At 59.7% G+C, this 22,119-nt stretch overlaps 2 protein-coding genes across 8 annotated transcripts in view; both read left to right on the top strand.

Moving 5' to 3' along the window:
- Notch1 (notch receptor 1) overlaps window positions 1-14,319 on the top strand; it is a 44,038-nt gene extending 29,719 nt beyond the window's left edge. For all 3 annotated transcript variants that reach the window (XM_026395403.2, XM_026395402.2, XM_077797185.1), the window contains 17 exons: window positions 81-309; window positions 914-1,115; window positions 1,563-1,716; window positions 1,798-1,982; window positions 2,318-2,450; window positions 2,740-2,997; window positions 3,080-3,192; window positions 3,779-4,350; window positions 4,483-4,905; window positions 5,984-6,132; window positions 6,807-7,023; window positions 7,146-7,233; window positions 7,323-7,488; window positions 7,990-8,285; window positions 9,475-9,622; window positions 9,709-9,806; window positions 11,261-14,319. In XM_026395403.2, coding sequence (XP_026251188.2) covers window positions 81-309; window positions 914-1,115; window positions 1,563-1,716; window positions 1,798-1,982; window positions 2,318-2,450; window positions 2,740-2,997; window positions 3,080-3,192; window positions 3,779-4,350; window positions 4,483-4,905; window positions 5,984-6,132; window positions 6,807-7,023; window positions 7,146-7,233; window positions 7,323-7,488; window positions 7,990-8,285; window positions 9,475-9,622; window positions 9,709-9,806; window positions 11,261-12,739 — 4,910 coding nt within the window. In that variant the 3' untranslated portion in view covers window positions 12,740-14,319. The remainder of the gene's footprint in view (window positions 1-80; window positions 310-913; window positions 1,116-1,562; window positions 1,717-1,797; window positions 1,983-2,317; window positions 2,451-2,739; window positions 2,998-3,079; window positions 3,193-3,778; window positions 4,351-4,482; window positions 4,906-5,983; window positions 6,133-6,806; window positions 7,024-7,145; window positions 7,234-7,322; window positions 7,489-7,989; window positions 8,286-9,474; window positions 9,623-9,708; window positions 9,807-11,260) is intronic.
- A 7,460-nt stretch (window positions 14,320-21,779) lies between these two features.
- Sec16a (SEC16 homolog A, endoplasmic reticulum export factor) overlaps window positions 21,780-22,119 on the top strand; it is a 33,181-nt gene continuing 32,841 nt past the window's right edge. For all 5 annotated transcript variants that reach the window (XR_013343461.1, XM_026395388.2, XM_077797181.1 and 2 more), the window contains exon 1: window positions 21,780-21,869. The gene's annotated coding sequence lies outside the window, so the exon portion shown is untranslated. The remainder of the gene's footprint in view (window positions 21,870-22,119) is intronic.

The raw sequence follows: 22,119 nt of genomic DNA, 5'->3' as shown, positions 1-22,119 counted from the left end.
CAAGCCTGCCCGCAGGCCTAGTCGCCCTGCAGCGTGGGTTGGTGCCCACCCTTCAGGCTGGCCCTCCTGTCCCCTCCCAGATCCATGTCACAATGGTGGCTCCTGCACAGACGGCGTCAACATGGCCTTCTGCGACTGCCTGCCTGGATTCCAGGGTGCCTTTTGTGAGGAGGACATCAACGAGTGCGCCAGCAACCCCTGCCACCACGGGGCCAACTGCACAGACTGCGTGGACAGCTACACCTGCACCTGCCCCGCGGGCTTCAATGGCATCCACTGTGAGAACAACACGCCTGACTGCACAGAGAGGTGCGTGCCTGCCGCCAGGGTGGCCCTGTCTGTGGCCTCTCCAGCCACCGCCGTGGGGCCTGGCCTGGGGCGGGCCGGGGAAGTGCCGTGGAGGTGCAGTGTCTGGCAGCCCAGCTCACTGGCAGCTGTCTGCCCAGGACGAGGGGCACTCAGCTCTAATGGACTCGAGTCTAGTCTTTTCTTTGTAGTGCTGGGACTTGAACCCGGGGCCCCACTCAGGCTCGTAAACACTACCACCGAGCTGTGACCCCAGCTCCAATACTGCGTTCTCTTCAGAGGGTCATCGTGACCTCCTGTGACTTAGTCAGGAACCCTCATAGTTTATCCAGAAGAACTGGGGTGTCTCCTGTCCAACCAGAATGTCAGAACCATCTCGATTCCCTTTGGCCTTGGTTGCCAGGAAGCCCAGTCCCTGGTTTGTGACATGACAGTTTCCCATGTTAGATGCAGACTGGTTTCTGTTACTTTAACCACCACATACCTGTGTGTGCTGTAAGGTGTCTTAGCACGCGTCGTAGAAAAGGCCCAGGAAGGAAGGGAGCTGCTTGTGGGTGGCCCCTTCTCGGTGGGGACATGTGCACGCTCACCTCCCCACCTCCCTCAGCTCCTGCTTCAACGGCGGCACTTGTGTGGACGGCATCAATGCCTTCACCTGCTTGTGCCCTCCCGGCTTCACGGGCAGCTACTGTCAGCATGACATTAACGAGTGTGATTCACGGCCCTGCCTGCACGGCGGCACCTGCCAGGACAGCTACGGCACCTACAAGTGCACCTGCCCGCAGGGTTACACTGGCCTCAACTGCCAGGTGAGCCGGGGGGGACGCCAGGCATGGGGTTTGCACTACCAGTGGGAGGCCCCTTCCACATCCCGTAGGGTCCTTGGAGCCGGGGTGGAATGAGATGATCTGGAGGCCAGCCTTGTGCTCTATGGCCCAACCTTGTGCTCTGTGGGCATCAGGCTTGAGTGTCCAATACTCATTTTCATGGACCACCCATTACCTGCAGCTCTGGGGCCTTGAGAGCAAGACAGACTGGCCCCAGTGCCAGGCTGCTCCCAGGGCAGGTGGGGAGAGTCCCAGTCCTCACGGCTGCCTGCACCCTGTGGAATGGGGTCACAGTTCCCCTCAGCACGGGGACCTTTGGCTGAAGTGATTGCTGGCAGGGATGGGGGAGTGGCAGGATAGAGCCCTAATCAGAGCTGGTGGCGTGGGCAGGCGGGGGGTGGTGAGCATGCTGACCCCGCCTGCCCCCAGGACCTTGTGCGCTGGTGTGACTCCTCTCCCTGCAAGAATGGAGGCAAGTGCTGGCAGACCAATACCCTGTATCGCTGTGAGTGCCGCAGTGGCTGGACTGGCCTCTACTGCGACGTGCCCAGTGTCTCCTGTGAGGTGGCCGCACAGCAGCGAGGTAACCGGCAGGCCCTGGGTGGTCCCTGCAGTCCTGAGGGAGGAGCTGCCTCACCTCACTCCCGCCCACCACCCCCTGCAGGGGTCAAGGTCTCCCACCTGTGCCAGCACGGAGGACTGTGTGTGGATGCAGGCAACACCCACCACTGCCGCTGCCAGGCGGGGTACACCGGCAGCTACTGTGAGGACGAGGTGGACGAATGCTCGCCCAGCCCCTGCCAGAATGGGGCCACCTGCACCGACTACCTGGGCGGTTACTCCTGCAAGGTGACAGTCGGGCCAGGAGCCATATGTGGGCTCAGCAGAGGAGGAGGAGGGGGAATGTGCTGGGCGGTGGGTCAGGTGTCCCTGCCCACCCCTCTGTTGTGCCTGGGCTCAGCTGGCACCTCCCTGAGGCCCTCCTGTCTAGCCTATGAGACTAGGCCTCATCCCACCTTCAGCAAAGCCTCCTGCTTACGAGATCCCTGCATGGTCCTGAGGTCCCTGAGGCTTCCCTGGTCAGGAGGGCCGCTTGATTGCTGTCAGCCTACACGGCGGGGTGGGGAGCGCCAAGCTGAGCCCCCCCTCGAGCTGCCTCCCCGCCCCTGTTCTTCTCCCTGCAGTGCATGGCCGGCTACCACGGGGCCAACTGCTCTGAGGAGATCAACGAGTGCCTGTCCCACCCCTGCCAGAACGGGGGCACCTGCATCGACCTCACTAACACCTACAAGTGCTCCTGCCCCCGGGGAACACAGGGTAAGGCTGCACCCCAGGGCCGGGGCCAGGGTTCTCACCAGGGGAGAGCTGGGCTGGTGTGTCCTGCAACCAGCACATGACTCCACTCTGCCTTGTGGGCCTGGGTGGGTGCAGAGCTGGCAGGAAGGGACCCAGAAGGGTGTCCTAGCAGGAAGTGTGGGGTCCGACCTTTGCTGTCCCATCATGCCTTTCCTGAGCATCCTGGTGGTCCAGTACTGACAACCTGCTGCATCAGGACAGACAGGCCGGGCAGCCCTGTGGCCCCAGCCCTGATTAATGCACCCTGCAGGTGTGCACTGTGAGATCAATGTGGACGACTGCAGCCCCCCTCTAGACCCTGCCTCCCGGAGCCCCAGGTGCTTCAACAATGGCACCTGCGTTGACCAGGTGGGCGGCTACAGCTGCACCTGTCCACCCGGCTTTGTGGGTGAACGGTGTGAGGGCGACGTCAATGAGTGCCTGTCCAACCCCTGTGATGCACGTGGCACCCAGAACTGCGTGCAGCGGGTCAACGACTTCCACTGCGAGTGCCGCCCCGGCCACACTGGTAGGTCTGGGGGCCGGGTGTGGCATGGGGCGGGGTCAGGGGCGTGGGGCGGGGCTAACCCTCATACTCCTCTCATCCCCAGGGCGACGTTGTGAGTCTGTCATCAATGGATGCAAGGGTAAGCCCTGCAAGAACGGGGGCACTTGCAATGTGGCATCCAACACTGCCCGCGGGTTCATCTGCAAGTGCCCAGCGGTAGGTATAGCCACACAGCGAACTGGAGGCCAGCCTGCCCTCTGGCCATGCAGCCCTGAAGCAGCCTCTGGCAGGCCTCCCTCACTCAGCAGGGCCTCAGGTGGAGCTGGGCCTCACTAGTTGCATTTGTGTGTGGCAGTGCTGGGGCTGAATGCAGGGCTGAGGCCAGTGCTCTGCCGCTGGGCCACAGCCTCCAGCCCTCATTCGTCAGATTCTCATAACTTTACTTTGGGAGCAGCTTTAGCTTTACAGGTTGTAGGGCAGAGTGCCGAGCTGGCCCTCCCCGCCCTCAGCACCCCGCACAGCCTCCCAGCACTATTGCTGGTCACTGACTCAGGTCCACAGGTAGCTCCGGGTTGCCCTGGGTATTAGGCTGTGTATAATGACAGATATCTGCCAGCACTGTGTCACACGCATTTCCTGGGGTGCCACCTCCCTGTCACCCCCTCTCCCTCCCACACCAGCGACCCCTGACCTTCTCTCTGAGAAATGTGCTTTTGGGGCTTTGATGCTGGGCAGGGCCACGACCCCACTTCCAGGTAGGGGATGCGGCTGGCCCTGACCCCTGTATTGCCTCTTTCCTCAGGGCTTCGAGGGCGCCACCTGCGAGAATGACGCCCGCACCTGTGGCACGCTGCGCTGCCTCCATGGGGGCACATGCATCTCTGGCCCACGCAGCCCCACCTGCCTGTGCCTGGCGCCCTTCACGGGCCCCGAGTGCCAGTACCCAGCCAGCAGCCCCTGCTTGAGCGGCAACCCCTGCTACAACCAGGGCAGCTGTGAGCCCACATCCGAGAGCCCCTTCTACCGCTGCCTGTGCCCCCCAAAGTTCAACGGGCTCCTGTGCCACATCCTCGACTACAGCTTTGGGGGTGGTGCTGGGCGTGACATCCCCCCGCCGCAGATCGAGGAGGCCTGCGAGCTGCCGGAGTGCCAGGCGGACGCGGGCAACAAGGTCTGCAGCCTGCAGTGTAACAACCATGCCTGTGGCTGGGACGGGGGCGACTGCTCCCTCAACTTCAACGACCCTTGGAAGAACTGCACGCAGTCCCTGCAGTGCTGGAAGTACTTCAGCGACGGCCGCTGCGACAGCCAGTGCAACTCGGCCGGCTGCCTCTTCGACGGCTTCGACTGCCAGCACGCAGAAGGCCAGTGCAAGTAAGACGGGGCCTCCCCGGGGACAGGGCAGGGCAGGGGAGAAAGGACACAGGCCAGCACTGGAAGTGGTGGGTGGCTGGGGGGCACAGGGGGACCCTGCTGGGAGGTGGCCTGAGCCCCCTGTGCCTGCAGCCCCCTGTACGACCAATACTGCAAGGACCACTTCAGCGATGGGCACTGCGACCAGGGCTGCAACAGCGCTGAGTGCGAGTGGGATGGGCTGGACTGCGCGGAGCACGTCCCTGAGCGGCTGGCCGCCGGCACACTGGTACTGGTGGTGCTGCTGCCGCCCCAGCAGCTGCGCAACCACTCTCTGCACTTCCTGCGGGAGCTCAGCCGTGTGCTGCACACCAATGTGGTCTTCAAGCGGGATGCGCAGGGCCACCAGATGATCTTCCCCTACTACGGCCACGAGGAGGAGCTGCGCAAACACCCCATCAAGCGTGCCGCGGGCTGGGCCGCACCTGGTTCCCTGCTCGGCCAGGCCACTGCCTCCCTGCTCCCCGGCAGCAGCAGGCGCCAGCGCAGGGAGCTGGACCCCATGGACATCCGGGGGTGAGTGAGCCCTGGTCCACGTGGTCTGTTCCCTAGTACCTCCCTGTCCTCCATCCAGTTCCACCTGCTCGCATCAGCTGCCCGGGGCAGGCAGTACCACCCCCTTTGTGATAAAAGTGGGCGGGCCTGAGTGTCCAGGGCCTGTGCAGCCAGGGAGCAGAGGTGGTGTGACTGACAAGGCCCTGGCCTCTATGGCCACATCTCCCCCAGCACCCCCACCCTCCCTGGTGCCTTCAGCTTCATGCCTTTGCCCAGATGGTAGGCCTGGGGTTCAGATGTGCACCAGGATTGGGGACTGAGCTGACTGAAGCTCCAGGGTCCCCCGGGGGGCTGGCACACCTACTCTGGACAAGACCCAGCTGTCATTGGGGCCCCTTTTCTATCCTGAAAAGAGTCAGGGCTGGGAGCTTGGGCAGGGGTGCTGTGGCTGGGCCCTGAAGGCTGAGGAGCTGAGCGCTATGGGAGGGCATAGGCCTGTGGACACTGCAGCCACCTTGGGGGTCCAGAAGCACTAGCTGAGCAAATCCATCACCCACGTCCTACACCTAGGGGTCCCACTCTCCTGCCATCATCTCCTGCTTGACCCTGGACCAGGGTGGTGGCACCTTGGTGTGCCCAACCTCAAGTTTCATGGTCCTTTTGCTGGTGGGAAACAGCCGGGAAGGCCATTCGCACATCACACAGAGGCCTGTTAGGGTCCTAGTGTCCAGGCTGGGTGTGGCCCCGCCCTGGTCAGGTTCTGAACCTGCCCCCTGCCCCCCACTCTGCATCCCTGTACTCTGCAGTGCCTGGACACAGCTCCTAGGAGGGGCATGGACTCCTGAATAAGGGAAGTGGGTGCTCATGGCACAGAGGGAGCCCCAGGGGCCGTGGGGGCGCTGGGAGAGCACCCTGAGGGGCTCCGTAATGAATGCCTGTGTCCTGTATGGGCTCACTGGACGGGCTGCGCACTTCCCGTTGCTGCTGTCAGACTGCCTCTTGTGTCAGGATGGCAGTGAGGGGCCAGGGCTGACCCTGGGCAGTGTGCTGGGCGGGCGCTGGTGGCGGGTTCTGGTCCCAGCCTGGCGGTGTGTCCCAGGTCTATCGTCTACCTGGAGATCGACAACCGGCAGTGCATGCAGTCCTCCTCCCAGTGCTTCCAGAGTGCCACTGATGTGGCTGCCTTCCTGGGGGCGCTGGCCTCGCTGGGCAGCCTCAATATCCCCTACAAGATCGATGCGGTGCAGAGTGAGTGTGGCCCCCGCCCCAGCCAACGGGAACAGGTTGCCTACTGGGGAGGGTTTCCCTGGGAGAAGCCAGAGCTGCCCATCCCCCTGTCCCCCACCCTAGTGGCCTGCTCCCCATGCCACCCGTGGGAGTGTCTGGCCATCTGAAGTGCAGGAGAGAATTCTCTGGATGGCCCGCCTTCCCTACCCTTGGCGACAGCTGTTGGAGGAGCTGCCAGGGGACGAGCCCACCCAGGGGAAAGTGGGAGCCTTTCTCTCCCCACCCCTCCTCCTGTTTTTTCTTTGTTGGGTATTATTTCAAAATCATTACAGCTTTTTTTTTAAAGAGAGAGAGAGGGAGCGAGTAAAGAATTGATCGGTGTCATGTGAAGTGTTGAAGTTTGTATCTTGAAAATCCCCCTAAATCCTTTGTCTTAACAGCTCAATGCGAGTGCGGCGATTTGAAGTTGGTTAATCCTTCTCCCTGAAAGGGGAAAAAGTGAAAGCCGTCTCCAGACGGAGTCGGCTGGTGCAGGAGAGAATTTAGCAATAGTTTGCAATTCTGATTAATCGCGTAGAAAATGACCTTATTTTGGGGGGCGGGATGGTGGAGAGCAGGTGAGTAGGCTCCCGGCCACTGGCCCGCTGCATAGCCACGCTGACGTCCGGGCGCCTGCCCGCGGCCCCTGCCCGCAGGTGAGACTGTGGAGCCGCCGCCGCCTGCTCAGCTGCACCTCATGTATGTGGCCGCGGCCGCCTTCGTGCTGCTCTTCTTCGTGGGCTGCGGGGTCCTGCTGTCCCGCAAGCGCCGGCGGCAGCATGGCCAGCTCTGGTTCCCCGAGGGCTTCAAGGTGTCCGAGGCCAGCAAGAAGAAGCGGCGGGAGCCCCTGGGCGAGGACTCCGTGGGCCTCAAGTGAGTGGAGGCAGCCTGCCTCTGGGGGTGGGCAGACAGGCATCCTCTGGGGGCTCTGCTTGAGCCATGGCCGCAGGCGGCTCCCTGGGAGCCCGCTCAGCCTCGCCTTCCACCCCACCCAGGCCTCTGAAGAATGCCTCCGACGGCGCCCTCATGGACGAGAGCCAGAACGAGTGGGGGGACGAGGGCCTGGAGACCAAGAAGTTCCGGGTGAGTCCAGTGGGTCCAGGCCTCCCCCGGTGGCTGGCTGACTCTAGGGCCGACCTGAGGGTGTGGCTCTCTGCTCCTCCTCCACTTAGTTCGAGGAACCTGTGGTTCTTCCTGACCTGGATGACCAGACAGACCACCGACAGTGGACCCAGCAGCACTTGGACGCTGCAGACCTACGCATGTCCGCCATGGCACCCACACCACCCCAGGGAGAGGTCGATGCCGACTGCATGGATGTCAATGTCCGGGGGCCCGGTAAGGCCACCTGAGCCCTGGCCCTGGGGCTAGGTGTGGGATGTGGGAGGTGGCGCTCCAGCCAGGGCCCCCGCAGCCTGCCTGCCCTCCCTCAGCCACTGCTCCCCTCCCAGCGCACACACTGGGAGGCCATGGAGGGTGGGATCCTTCCTTGAACCGGCCACCCTGAGCCCTCCCTCCCATTGCTTCCTGTGAGACATTCAGAGTCCAGGTTCTAACTGCAGACTTGTCTTTTTCCGGGGGGTTTGGTGAGGGGTCTTGGACAGGTCAGGGAGCAGCACCGTGTCCCCACCGCTTACCAGCAAGTTGGCAGTGGGGCTTGTGCTGTGTCCTTAAGGAGCACAGGGTAGCTTCTGCAGTGCCCTGGCTGCCCCCCAGGGTATGGCTGTGTGTGCAGGGCCATGGTGCACTGGTCAGCATGTCCACCAGGCTGCCCCTTGAACTCGGGGCTGAGGCTGGCCATGCAGGACTGAACCCCGGCCCTCTCTGCCCTCAATACAGATGGCTTCACCCCGCTCATGATCGCCTCCTGCAGTGGAGGCGGCCTGGAGACAGGCAACAGTGAGGAGGAGGAGGACGCCCCAGCCGTCATCTCCGACTTCATCTACCAGGGCGCCAGCCTGCACAACCAGACCGACCGCACAGGCGAGACCGCCCTGCACCTGGCTGCCCGATACTCGCGCTCCGATGCTGCCAAGCGCCTGCTGGAGGCCAGCGCAGACGCCAACATCCAGGACAACATGGGGCGCACCCCACTGCATGCCGCCGTTTCTGCTGATGCACAGGGCGTCTTCCAGGTAGGCAGCAGCTGCTCCTGTGCCGCCTCAGGGCTGCCACAGCTAGGCCCAGGGGCCCCTGGGAGCCTTGATCTGGCTGTAGCTGAAGCAGTCAGCTGGAATCTCCCCCAGGCTGTGAGCACCCCAGGAGGCGTGCTCAGGGAGAGCACCAAACCCCACTCTGTCCTCTGTGGGAAGCTGCCGGTGGTGCCCAGCTAGAGGCCTGGGGGCTGCAGGTGTGGAAGGGCCTCCCTACCCCCACCCAAGACAGCCTGGGCTCAGGGTCAGGGTAGGCTCAAGGTCCTAGTCCCAGCGCTGCTGCCCTCCTCACCCTGCCCTTCTCTTATAGCCGTGGCCGCAGGCGTAGCCCCTGGTGGTGAGAAGAGAGCTTAGAGGCTATGCTGGCCCAGTTACCCTCTGTCCTTGCCAGGGAGCCTGGGGCAAGGGTGGGTTTAGGGTCTTTTGGGAGCACCCCCACAGAGGCTTCCTGCAGGCTGCCATCTGCTACCCATCCCCTGGTTGGAACCTGGAGCAACTCAGATGGGGCATAAGCCAGGCATCTTCATGAAACTGGCCGCTCGATGATTTCTTAACTCAAATGGAAATAAGGAATTGAGATTAGCCTTACGAGGAAAATGGAAGGAAGCCCAGGGGCAGGTCCCGACCATACCCAGCGTGTGCCTCTCCAAGTGGCCCCTCTGCAGGCAGAGACTGGGACTCTCAGGAGCACTGCTGGGGCCTACGCAGTGGGGCAGGTTGCTTAGCCCTGTCCACTCACCAGTAGATGGGGACCATCCTTCCTGCCTCTGAGTCTGGGCAAGGTGGTGTTTTGAGGGCTGCCCACCCTACCACTGGGAGTCTAGACAAACACAGCCTGGCTCAGTGGTTCTGAACATGGTATAGGATGTGAGCCAGAGTTCATGACCCTCTGCACCCCTGTGGTTGGGCAAGACCAAGACCCCTCTATTTTGGGGCATGGAAGGATTAAATGAGGCTATACATGGTTGTGATGAGCGCCCGTGTCGCTGAGGGGCTCAGTCCACCTCAAGTACAGCTTCACGCTGTCCCATGGTTCTAGGACCATTCAGGTCCAGGGGTGGCCTTGTTGACTCTGGGAGGGTAGCTGGCCCTGGTCTAGGCATCGGTCCCTAGCCAGAGACATCAGGCTCATGTTGGTGATGCCCCTGCTTGAATCCTCCCTTGTGTCCAGATCCTGATCCGGAACCGAGCCACAGACCTGGATGCCCGCATGCATGACGGCACGACTCCCTTGATCCTAGCCGCCCGCTTGGCTGTGGAGGGCATGCTGGAGGATCTCATCAACTCTCACGCGGACGTCAACGCCGTGGATGACCTGGGTAGGCCAGGCTGCAGCCCAGCTGCCTGGACAGGGCAGGGCCGCTGCCTAGGCTGCTCCTGACTCTCTCTCTGTCTGCTCCCCCAGGCAAGTCGGCCCTGCACTGGGCTGCTGCTGTGAACAACGTGGATGCCGCCATTGTGCTCCTAAAGAATGGGGCCAACAAGGACATGCAGAACAACAAGGTGAGGCGAGAGCTGGTCTCAGGGCTGTGGTGGGAACTCCCGGCACAGGCGCACAGCCGCCCAGCAGGAGCCAGCACGTGGCTACTCTCCTGACTTCCTCCCATGTCAGGGTGGTGCTGCAGCAAACTAGGGGGTCCTGCCCTGCATGGGGGAGGTGCTGCTATGAACCTCTGTCAGTGCTACCTGGGCCTCACCTCTGCTGTCATGGAGGCATGGTGACACCAGTGCAGCTGAGGGGTTGAGGTAGGTGGCTCTGTGCCTGGCCAGGCTTCTAGGTGCAGAGGTGGCCCCACCCACTGCCCTGAGGCTGGGGAGACAGTGCTGCGCAGGCCTGGCTTTTCCTCCCTGCTGCAGCCCAACTGTCTCCCGGGACTCCTCAGTTGTCTGCTGACTGTGTTTGGGTTCCTGTGGGCCCTTGGGCATAAAGAGCAGAGCCTCTGCCTCCCGTGCCCCGACTCCAGGTGACCCCAGCTACATCTCAAGCCAGGGCCTCTCTTGGGTGAGAGAGTCACAGCAGGCGTCAGGCACCAGGGAATGCTTCAGACCCAGGTGCTCCCAGTCCAGGGCGGGTAGCATGATCTGGTCTGTCCCATGGGAGGAACAGAACCCCAGAGACTGAGGGACTGGCTGCTGGGCACCAGGCCTTGGGCCCCTTTTCACTCCCTGCACAGCAGCCTCTCAGGCAAATGGCTCATCCACTGGGCAGAGTAGGCCAGGAAAGAGCTGAGATGCCAGGGCTGACAGTCCCTCTGGAGAGGAAGCTCCTTACCTAGGCCACGGATGCACTTCAGGGACCCCAAGCCAATCACTGCAGTATCTCACATCTGCAGGTGTAGAGGAGGGAGACCGGGCCCACAGTTTATTAGATTTTTAGTGGGGTTGTGACCCCACTGTGCAGATGAAGGCCTACATATTTAGGAGTAGAGGACCCCACAGACCCTCTCTGGGTGGGTGCCAGATGACATGTCATCTAAGGTTTTAGAAAAGAATCAGTGTGGGGAGCCACTCTGAATGACCCACGCCTTCCATCCTGAAGCAAGAGGCTCTGGCCGATCACTACATTTTGTGGTGACTTGGGCATTGTCCCAGCCCAGGAAGTAGAAGGCGTGTCTTCAGGAGCTACGCTCACCTATTCCTTTCTGATACTACCCCTTTGTCCTGTTTGGGATAGAATGTTCCATGGAAATGCCCTTTGTGTGTCCCCTTCTCTTGCTCTGCCTTTGGGTGGGCCTCCCTAGATGTCAGTCAACCTGCTGACAGCAGACACAAAGCCCCCTGACACCTGACCCCTTGCCTCATTTGAATGGCTTCTCCCCAATAAAAGGGTCAGCAATCAGGGCAGGTCATGGTATGGTGCTGGCAGGAGTGGGGTCTGCATGGGCTCCCAACCCCTGGGATGTGCAAGTGGCCATCCACATCAGCCAGCCCCTCACCTGCCTTCTGCATGTCCCCAGGAAGAGACGCCTTTGTTCCTGGCTGCCCGGGAGGGCAGCTATGAGACCGCCAAGGTGCTGCTGGACCACTTTGCTAACCGGGACATCACCGACCACATGGACCGCCTGCCTCGAGATATTGCACAGGAGCGCATGCACCATGACATCGTGCGGCTGCTGGATGAGCACAACCTGGTGCGCAGCCCCCAGCTACACGGGGCCACCCTGGGCAGCACACCCCGCCTGTCGCCCACCCTCTGCTCGCCCAGCGGCTACCTGGGCAACCTCAAGCCCAGTGCGCAGGGCAAGAAGGCCCGAAAACCTAGCACCAAAGGCCCAGCCTGTGGCAGCAAGGAGGCCAGGGACCTCAAGGCACGCAGGAAGAAGTCCCAGGACGGCAAGGGCTGCCTGCTGGACAGCTCCAGCATGCTGTCGCCAGTGGACTCCCTCGAGTCACCGCATGGCTACCTGTCTGACGTGGCCTCGCCACCCCTCCTGCCCTCCCCCTTCCAGCAATCTCCATCCATGCCACTCAACCACCTGCCCGGCATGCCTGATGCCCACCTGGGCATCAGCCATCTGAATGTGGCGGCCAAGCCTGAGATGGCAGCACTGGGTGGGGGCAGCCGGCTGGCCTTTGAGCCTGGCCCCCCACGGCTCTCCCACTTGCCTGTGGCCTCCAGCACTGGCACGATCCTGGGTGCCAGCAGCACAGGGGCTGTGAATTTCACTGTGGGCGGGGCTGCAGGCTTGAATGGCCAATGTGAGTGGCTCTCCCGGCTGCAGAGTGGCATGGTGCCCAGCCAGTACAACCCGCTGAGAGGGGCGGTGGCACCCGGCACGCTGAGCACACAGGCCCCCGCTCTCCAGCACACCATGATGGGCTCACTGCCCGGCAGTCTCTCTGCCAGTGCACTGTCCCAGATGATGAGCTACCAGGGCCTGCCCAGTGCACGGCATGCCACCCAGCCTCACCTGGTGCAGCCCCAGCAGGTGCCACAGCAAAACTTGCAGATGCAGCAACAGAACCTGCAGATGCCAGACATGCAGCAACCCCAGAGCCTGCAGCCACCTGCGCAACCACACCTGGGTGTGGGCACAGCAGCCAGTGGCCACCTGGGTCGGAGCTTCCTGGGAGGGGAGCCGAGCCAGGATGTGCAGCCATTGGGCCCCAGCAACCTGACGGTGCACACCATCCTGCCCCAGGAGAGCCAGGCCTTGCCCACCTCACTGCCATCCTCACTGGTCCCGCCCATGACCACTACCCAGTTCCTGACCCCACCCTCCCAGCACAGCTACTCCTCCTCACCTGTGGACAATACCCCCAGCCACCAGCTGCAGGTGCCCGAGCATCCCTTCCTCACCCCGTCCCCAGAGTCCCCCGATCAGTGGTCCAGCTCGTCGCCACATTCCAACATCTCTGATTGGTCCGAGGGCATCTCCAGCCCGCCCACCACCATGCAATCCCAGGTCACCCACATTCCAGAGGCGTTCAAGTAAACAGCCGCGCCCACGGGACCCCAGCTTCCTTTCCCAAGCCCTGCCGGGTGTGTCCAGTGCTCCAGGATGCTGGGGCCAACCAAAGGAGCCTTTTTTTAAAAAAAAAAAAAAATGTTTTTATACAAAATAAGAACAAGAATTTCATTTTTTTTAGTATTTATTTATGTACTTTTATTTTACACAGAAACACTGCCTTTTTATTTATATGTACTGTTTTCTATGGCACCAGGTAAAAACTTTTGTGTTCCAAGGAAATAAACTAGTTCTTAGAGACATGATTTTCCTACTTAGGGTAAAGATCCTTACATGTTTGTAAAATATAAGCAAAGATTCATGATTTATAAGTGCCATTTATTTATTGATTTCTTTTCAAATTCCAAAAAGAATGCTGGAGGAAGGAGGTTTGACTGCGCTGTCCAGAGTCCTCAGGGTACCCGGCCTTTCCTAGGGGCCCACCAGCCCTGCCCTCCCCCTCCCAGTGTCCCCTGTGTCTGGTGAGAAATTGGGTCTAGAGGGAACTAAGGCAGGACCTTGGCGCCTTGGGCATGTGGACTAATCTGTATCTGAAACAAGAAACTTAAGTAAATGATGTGGTCCACTGTCTTGGTATTTTTAGTGATGGGTCTAAAACACGCTTTGAAAGCTGTGGTCCCGGGAATCCTTCCCTGGTATCAGTCGTGAATCTTTGTTCAGGGTCAGTGTTCCTAGTAGTCACTGGTCTTGCAAGTTCCCATTCCCACCAGCCCCTTCCTGACATTGAGGTGTCACATGGAGCAGCCGTCCACCTGTGGAGCGTGGTGCCCACTGGAGGCCACGTGGAGGGGTCCTACCCTCTTCTGGGGAAGGACACTGCATGGGCCATCCTGATAGGGGCCCCAGTCCCTCACCTTGAGCAGCAAGCATGATCCACTTTCAGCAGAGGACAGACTCCACTGCTGAAGGCTCCCGTGTCTGGAGACTTCCAGAGGGCTGGTGTCCACCAGTTCTCTCCCAGCATCCCTGTCTGCCATGGGTAGGCAATCTGTGTCCAGCCCTGGGGGTGTCTGGAGGGCCAGGTAGAGCCTGCTCTGGGGCACTCCCCCTGGTTCAGGGGGACGTTGTCCAGGGGAGCAGCAGATCCTTACAGTATGGAGTATACGCCTGTGGCAGAGTAATGTCTGTAAATATGTTTTTAAAGATGGATTTTGTTTAAAAAATCTAATGGAACAAGTCTGTTTTGTGTCAGATGATGAGGGATGTCAGAATGTGGCCCAGGCCACATGACCTGCAGCTGCCGGAACTGTAGCTCCTAAGAGCACAACCCAGGGATGGCCCTGGGTCGCCCCCAGCCCCTGCCCATTTCCCGAGTGTGTGTGGGCTTGCCCATGGCAGGTGCCTACCTCCTCAGGGCGCTCCTTTGGCTTCTCGGAGGACAGTGTTGTACCATCCGTAGTGGGCATGACCAGACACGCCCTAAGATGTTGATTCTTACTGTTTTATAAAATAGAGTGTAGTTTACAGAAAAAGGAAACTTTTAAAAAGTTTATCTACATGCAGAACTGTAGATGATGGAAATTATGTATTTTTTTTTCATCTTTTGTTAACCGATTTGCAATAAAAATGATGACCATTAGGTCATCCAGATTTTGCTAAACTTGGTGTCATCTGACTTACTTTCTTGGGGCTGTCTTGCTTGGAGATAGCCAGGAGTCTTTGGGTCTTTCTGACAGGAGAGTCCAGTCATGGCCCACAGGGGAACTGGGGACCACACCATCTGTAGACCCCATGGGTGTCAGCCCCCGCCAAGGCCAGGTGCTGGTGGAAGTGGGGACCTGGCTGCCAGCAAGGCATAGGTAGACTGTTGGAGGGAACACCCTGGGCAGGAGTCCCCACCAGCTCTTCCATCACCTTGTCCATCCTGGGGACAGTCCAGAGAGTCCTGCGGCAGGTAGGGGGGATGTGAGGAGGGGTCTTATGGCCCCAGTGAGGACTGTAGCCCCAAGGAAGACCCATGGAAGCCACAGCATGTCTGCATGGGCGATGTGGATATGGCCTGTGAGTCTGGAAAGCCCTGTGAGACCAGAAGGGGTGTGCTGGTGGGCAGTAGGGGCAGCATGTTAGGTATCCAGGGGTGCAGCGCCCAGCACAAGTGCAAGCTCCCTTCTGCCCTTATTTATTGATTTCTTTTCAAATTCCAGAAAGAATGCTGGAGAAGGGAAGTTTAAACTGCACTGACCCACACCTTGAGGGAGTCACAAACCAAAGCAACGTTCCCTCTTAGACTGCCAAGTGCTGCCCATCCTGGGCCTGGCTCTCAGAGAACAAGCGTGAGCCCAAGGTTTCCCCACCATGTTGGGATGCCCTGTCCCTTCTGGGCACTGTGCTGCCTACCAGAAGAGTGAGGGTCAGAGGTTCTTGCCACATTCAGAATTATGGCAAGTGGCCTGATTCTCATTTTCCAGAGGGAGGACTCAGCCTGAACTCTGCCCAAAGAATTCCCAGGACCCAGACCCAGAAATTCCACTTCTTGGCGTGTGCTCTCTGCAGCTGTGTCCACACCAGCACAGACAGCTAGGTGTCTAGTGTCAGCTAAGGGATGCAAACAGCATGTAGTCTGTCCTTGCTGTGCTGGAAAATCCTAGGTGTCAATTTGGCTGGGCCATTTGTCATACATTCCAAGTGTGTCCCTGAAGGTATGTCTGAGGGTGACGTTTAAATTTGTAGAGGAGGAAAAACAGGGCCCTCCCCAATGTGGGTGGGCTTCATCCAATCAGCTAAAGGCATGAGTACATCAAAGGCAGAGTAAGAAGCTGAGCACCAGCTGCTGAGCCACACCGCTCTCTTCCCACAGACTCCAGACTCCTGCCAGCTTTGGACTGAAAGCCATCTCAGCACCTTTCCCAGGCCTCTGACTTGCTGAGGACAGCTCTTGGGACTTGTCAGCATGCATCAGTTCTTATGAGCAATCTCTTTCCCTCTGTGTGTACATCCCATGGCTCTGTTCTCTGGACAACCAAACCAATAAAAATACAGTGGAATATCATCTAACCATAAAAAAGGACGAAGCTCTGACGCCTGCTACAACATGGATGAAACCTGAGACACTGTGGCTAGTGAAGGGAGCTGTCAAAAAGACCACCTGATGGAGGATTTCACTTATGAGACAAAGCAGCGGGAGGGACTGCTTGATAGCTCTTGTCTGGCTTTGGGGTGACAGGAGGCTGCGGTGGAGGGGGTGGTACAGCGCCTCGACTGCGCAGCACGGTTCATCTTACATTCTGCGGGTCTCCCCACAAAACAATATTTATTTACTCATTTTTGTAGCACAAGGCAGTGAATCCAGGGGTGCTCTACCACTGAGCCACAACCCTAGCCCTTTTTCTTTTTTATGTTGAGACAGTCTGACTAAGCTGTTGACTTGAGCCTGTGATCCTCCTGCCTCAGCTTCCTGAGTAGTTGAGATCACAGGGTGGACACCATGCCTGGCACAATACATTGTTCCCAAAAGAGAGCAGCCTCCAGCAGTGTATGCACTCCATGAAGTTTGTCCCATGGATGCAAGGACAGGCCTCAGGGGCCCTGCTGCTCTTAAGAACCTGTCTGCTCCCAAAGTCATCAGAGCTCCTGGCAAATGGAGGACCTGGAGAGGAGAGAGATGCTTCTGGCATTAAGATGGGCATGCTAGCCATCAGGCCTTGCCCATCTCCTAGCAGAAATATCACAAGGACTAAACCCAGAGTACATGAGGAAGCATGGGGACAAGCTGTTTGAAGAAGCAGCCCCAGGCACTGTCCCCTTCTCTCCTGGGGGAGGCCATACCACAGGGGCCTGGCAACTTGCACTCTGAACACGTCAACCCAAGTTGCCCACCCGCCTCCGTGAGCCTCCTCCCTCATGACTGCTGTGCACTTCTGGGGGTCCCACCCCCTTGAGGGAGAGGGGCTTCTTCTGGCTGCAGTGGAGCAGGGTGGGCTCAGCGCTCCCAAAGGCCTTGGGCTGCCTAGCTCAGCCTCCTGGAGGTGGCTCTCTGCCTCCCCCTGCTGACAGTCTTGTGTCAGTGCCCTTTGGCATGCAGAGGGAGGTACTGGGACCATCCATGTGCCATCCCTGAAGCAGTACTATCACCCACTTTAAGGACAAGGAAGCTGAGGCTCAATGGGGTGGGTGACTTGCTCAAGGTCACCCATTCATGTGAGGGCTGTGAGACTCTGGGGTCTGTGGCAGGGGTCACTCCTCTTAGGCTCAGGGAGCCACGGTGCCTAGCCCAGCTGCTGTATACTGGGCAACTGCTCTCAGGAGAGGGGCTGGCAGGCCACTGGGCAAGAGCCAGCCCACAGCTAGCCAGGTACAAGGCAGAATTTCAACCCTGTAGCTGCTCCACCGAGGCCCTTTCTCTGATCCTTGGTCCATCAATCCGGGCCTGCATCTTACACCGCCTCCCAGGCTGCAGAAGTCTCTGGCCTTGCTGTTAGTTGTGTTTATCTGCTGGACAGATGCAGTGGCTGAGGGTGCTGTGGATGCTGAGCAAGTTAAGCTGGGTTCCTGTTCAGGGGGTTCATCCAGAGTCGGCTCTTCCCACCTGTCTGCCCCATGCAACTCTGCTGCTCGTCTCAGGCACCCAAGGCTGCCTCCAGGACCCCGGCCTCCCTACATCACTGTAGAGCCTTCTGGAAGGCAAAGCAATGATCATGTGTGACTCAGAAGCCCCAGGAAGATTCCAGTTTCCAAATATCCCATGCAAATCTCTTAACAAGACTGCAGAGCCCCACCCCACCAGGCCGCACCTCCTGGCCGTGCGTGAAGAAACAGCTCCACATAGAATGTCACTCCTGCCCCTCCTCCAACAGGTGCTTCACAAGGCCCCCTATGCCACTGGCATATCTGCAGCCACCAAGTGTCTGTGCTGTCCATGCCTCACCTCTCCAGCCAAGCCCAGCCCCAGCAGTGCCTGGCAAGTAGCAGGGGTTCAGTCCAGAAGGAAATCTCTCCGCTTTTTCCAGACCTGCTGTAGCTGAGAGATGCCAGGCAGTTCTCCCTGGTCTCTGCCTGCCCGTACCTTCGCTGTGATTTCTCCTTTGCCACTTTGTGAGGAGAGTTCAGAAGCCCTTGGAGGCAGCCTAGGACAGGGCATGATCCCCACCTGTTTACAGGTGAGGAAACAGAGACTTGGGAGGCCAGGGAGCCCAAGGCTGTACATCTGGGAGATGGCCAAGGGCCTCTGGCTTCTGAAAGCTCACAGTACCACTGGACACAGCAACCAGCCATTGCTCAAGCCATTTTACCTGTGCTCTGCCAGCCAGGGGACACCCCACAGTGAAGGGCCCACCTCTGCTGGGAGGAGGGGCTGTGGGGCCTGATTCCCAGCATTGGCCAGGCCTCTATGGGTACCCTTTGGCCACAGGTTAGCTCTAGAAAAACCTGCAAGAGCAGATAGTCATGTGATCTTGCTCCATGCCCCCAACAAGGACACACAGGGCTCAGATGCTGCTGACACTGTGAGAGGAATGCTGACATGGTGGCATCTGTCCAGGGAGACTGAGCCATGCTCTGATGTCCTCATGGCTGTGAATGTATGGAAAAGGGCAGTAGTCCTGAGGGTCCTTTCATGCTGCCCACCATGGTCCCCAGGACTTTGCCTCACCCTCATGGACCTGCGGCCACCTTCTCCTCACACCTGATCTGGTCACATAATGGCCACCCAGAGCCTACACACTGCAAGGCCCATAAATAGAAGCCATACAACACAACAAAGGTATGACCAACTCCACTTCCTGCCTCCTCCTCCTCCTCCAGGAAGCCCTCCCTGCCAGCCAGACCCACCATGAGGTCCTAATATGCTTTGGGCCTGGACCACTCAAGTCAGCCCTATCCCCTTCCTCTCTCCTCCAGCTTTCATGTCCAGGACGGGATCTGCACCAGGGGCTAAGTGCAGTGCCAGCTGCAAAGCAGGCCTACTATGAAATCTCCACTCACACTTGAGGCTGACTCTACACCTAGAAGAACTAAAGAGCAGGGGCTCATGGCCAGGGACCACCCACCTTCATGGGACTGCTGCCTCTCCTTCCAGCATCCCCTGGAGGACTGCCCCTGCCTGCCAGTTCCATATGGCAGCTCATTTCTAGGAGGCTACAAGCTCAGGCTGGAGATGCTGAGTAGGGGCCCTCACCCCACCTAACACCTGCAGTCCAGACCAGCACTGTTCAGTAGAAACATAATGCTAGCCACACACAGAATTTCACACTTCCTAGTAGTTATATTTAAAAAGAAAGAAAGAACAATAACAAAAGAAACAGGTAAAATAAATTTTCATATATTAATCCAATGTGTCCATATATCATTCAACTGGCAATAGAAAGCAACCAATGTCTCAAGACATAGGCTCCAGGGCTCTTTAAATGCAACTTAACCCAATGAAATACTTTGTATTCTTTACAATCTCACGCTCAGCCCAGCTTGGTGTGGATCAGCCACATGTTAAGTATCCAGCGGCCACCATGCTGAGCAGCACAGCTGGAGAAAGAGGCTGCCCAGGTCAGGATTCTGTGATGACCTTGACACAGCCCTGTGCTGTGTGCTCTGCAGTCAGGAGCCTTCTGCCAGCTGCCATTCAGCCCACATGGGGGACTACAGGAAGATAGAGATGTGTGTCCAACCTTCAAGCATGGAGGAGTGTTGGGAAAAGGGACCAGGGGACACTGCAGACAAGCAGAAGGAGGCCTAACCAGGAGTAGGGATGGCTACCCTGGGCAAGCAGCTCCTTGGCAAGGGCCCCATGTGTTGGCAGCCTGTCACCCTATGCCCCATTGGCCCCAGACAGTCCCTGCTGGAGCCTGTTGTCCTGGTTTCCCATTTCAGTCCCCAAACTGCCAGGTGCTCACTGCTTCCCCTTATAGAAAAGTCCAATGCTCAGAGAGAATAAGGAAACTGACAAAGGCATAGAGCATCTAGGTGCAGTCTGCGTTGTGACCTCAGGCCCTAGTGTCCATAGCCCAGAGGCCTGATGGGCTAGCTGTAGACACCAGGGTACAGAGAGCCCACTTTGGAAGGAGGAAGGAGAGAGAGCAGTCCCAAAGCCCTTGTAAGCTACTAGGTAAGAATCAATACAACTGTCTCTCTAACTAGTCTTTGCCCTGGGGTCTGGGCAGAGCTGAATTCTGCAGTTCATCTCCTTTCTAGGTTAGTCACCAGGATAGGGCACAAGCCTTCTCAAGACACAGGCTCCAGGGCTCTTTAAATGCAACTTAAGCCTGGGATTGTTGGCCTTGTCCCTCCTGTCAGAGTGACACCTCTCTGTCCAGGGGTCTATTGGAACAAAGTAGCCACAAAGTGCCTTGCCCACTGGGAAGAAGTGGGTCACAAAGGGGGGGGTCTGGTCCTCGATGTCTCTGCTAAGGGCCTAGGGCTGTCTACCACGTGTCCCCACATTGTTGAAACAGGCTAGAAACCTGGCCTCTGAAAGGCAAATGTTAGCTTTGCCCAGTGGCTCAGGGTGCCACGTCAGCCGGGCTGAAAATCGCCCCGCACCACCGGAGGCTCTGCCTGCTTGGCTGCTCCTTTGCCAGCGTCACTGCAAAGAAGCAGCAGAATCACACTCATTCCTTCTTCCAGGAGGCCTCTCACCCAGGGGCTTTAGCCGCTGGCTACTGCACCCACCGAGGACAGCTGGGCGGGCGGACGTGCCATCCTGGTGTTCTCTGAAAGGAGCTGGGGGAATCCTGGGTCCTGTCCTCCCAGGCAGGAGTGCAGGTGAGCGGGCCAAGCCTGGGTGGTACTTGTCCCCCTGTCAAGCCCATGGGGAAAATGAAGGTACAGACGAGAGCCCCCGCCTCTTCCCCGAAATCCTCACCGAGGGCTGGAGCTGGGCACCCGGCAGGCGATGAGAGGAGCCGCCGGAGGGCGGCCCGCTCAGGGACTTCACCGTGCCACCGGCTATCTCGCGTTCTACGAGTCCCCCGGCTAGGCGGCCGGGTCCCGCGCTCCGTCTGGGGGACTGCGACTCAGGGCGCAGAGAGGACCGCGACTCGCCCGGGAGGAGTCAGGTCGGGGCCGCATGGGAGGACGCTGCAGCCAGGCCGGGCGCCACAAGGCTCCGGGGCCCCCCGCTGCTGGCCGAGGGCCGGCGGGCGTCCTACAGCACCGCCACGTGCGCTAAGGAGACCCAGCTTCGCGAGCCGGGTTAGCCCTAAGCAGCCTGGAGCTCAGAACCCGCGCCGAAGCTCCCGCGTCACCAGGCAACCAGCCGCTGCCGGCGCGCGCGCGTGCGCAGTCAAGCTTCCGCGCCTGCCGGGCCACCCGAGCAGGCGGTGTGGCGCACGCGCAATCGTCCCACCGGCTTCCAGCCGAGTCTAACGGAAGAAGGGGAGGGATGCACCAGCGTCGGGGCCCACTCGGGAGCTCCCGTCTCCGCGGCGCAGCCGTCCTCGGTGGGTGGAGCTGCTGGCTTCGTTCCTTCTGACTATGATTCTCTCTTGGGGTTTTGATTGGAAAATGCTGTCTCTTCTCAGAGAAATCGAGAAAAAAGTGGATGACAGAGCCGGCGTAACCAGGGAGACGTTCGGGGGCCACCCCAGCGGGTAAGGCCTGGATAGGTGGGCGAGAGGCGGGGCCACGGGCGTGACGAAGGGGTGGGGTGGTAGCGGGAGGGGCGTGGTAAGGGGGAGTGGCGAAGGGAATGGGGCGGGAAGTTCTGGCGCCACGGGGGCGGGGTAAAGGGTGTGGCCAAGAGCGGGATGAAAGAGTGAGGCGGTGAAATATTGGATGACGATGAGGGGCGGGGCCAAAGGGGCGTGACAAAAGGGAGAGGCAGAGAAAGACGGATGCTGGCAAGGGGCGGGACCAGGGAGCGGGACGAAGTGATGAAAGACTGGACCCTGGTGTGGGGCGGGGCTGGGGGCGTAGCGAAGGATGGGCAGTGAAGGACAGACGCGGCAGGGGCGGGGCTACGGGGGCATGCCTAGAGGATGAGGCGGTGAGAGACTGGACGAGCCGAGGGGCGGGGCCTGGGCGGGGCGCGCACTGACGTCGGCGCCGGACACGTCGGCCGGAGCCGGATGTGCCAAGATGGCTGCTGCGGCTAGTGTACCTGCGCTCGTCACCGCCGCTGGGTGGGCTCTGGCCCGCAGCCTCTGAGGGGCCAGCCGCGGCCTCGCGGGTGAGGGCCGAGCGGGCGAGGGGTCTGAAGCCGACCGACAGAGCGAGACCGCAGCGGGCGGCGAGCGAGCCCCGAACGGGCGGCGCGCCTCCCGGGACTGCGCCGGGGCCAGGGAAGGCTCAAACCCGGGCCGCCGAGTGCCGGGCCGCCGGCGGCTGGGGCGCGTCCCGGGCGGGCCTCTGGGGCTTGTGGCCATCCCGCCGGCCGACGTGGGCCTGAGGAGCCGGAGCTGGCCCGCGTGGACCTGGTG

The sequence above is a fragment of the Urocitellus parryii genome, chromosome 4 (assembly GCF_045843805.1).
Source record: "Urocitellus parryii isolate mUroPar1 chromosome 4, mUroPar1.hap1, whole genome shotgun sequence".
Taxonomy (NCBI): Eukaryota; Metazoa; Chordata; class Mammalia; order Rodentia; family Sciuridae; genus Urocitellus; species Urocitellus parryii.
This window is presented reverse-complemented; position numbering and strand designations above follow the sequence as displayed.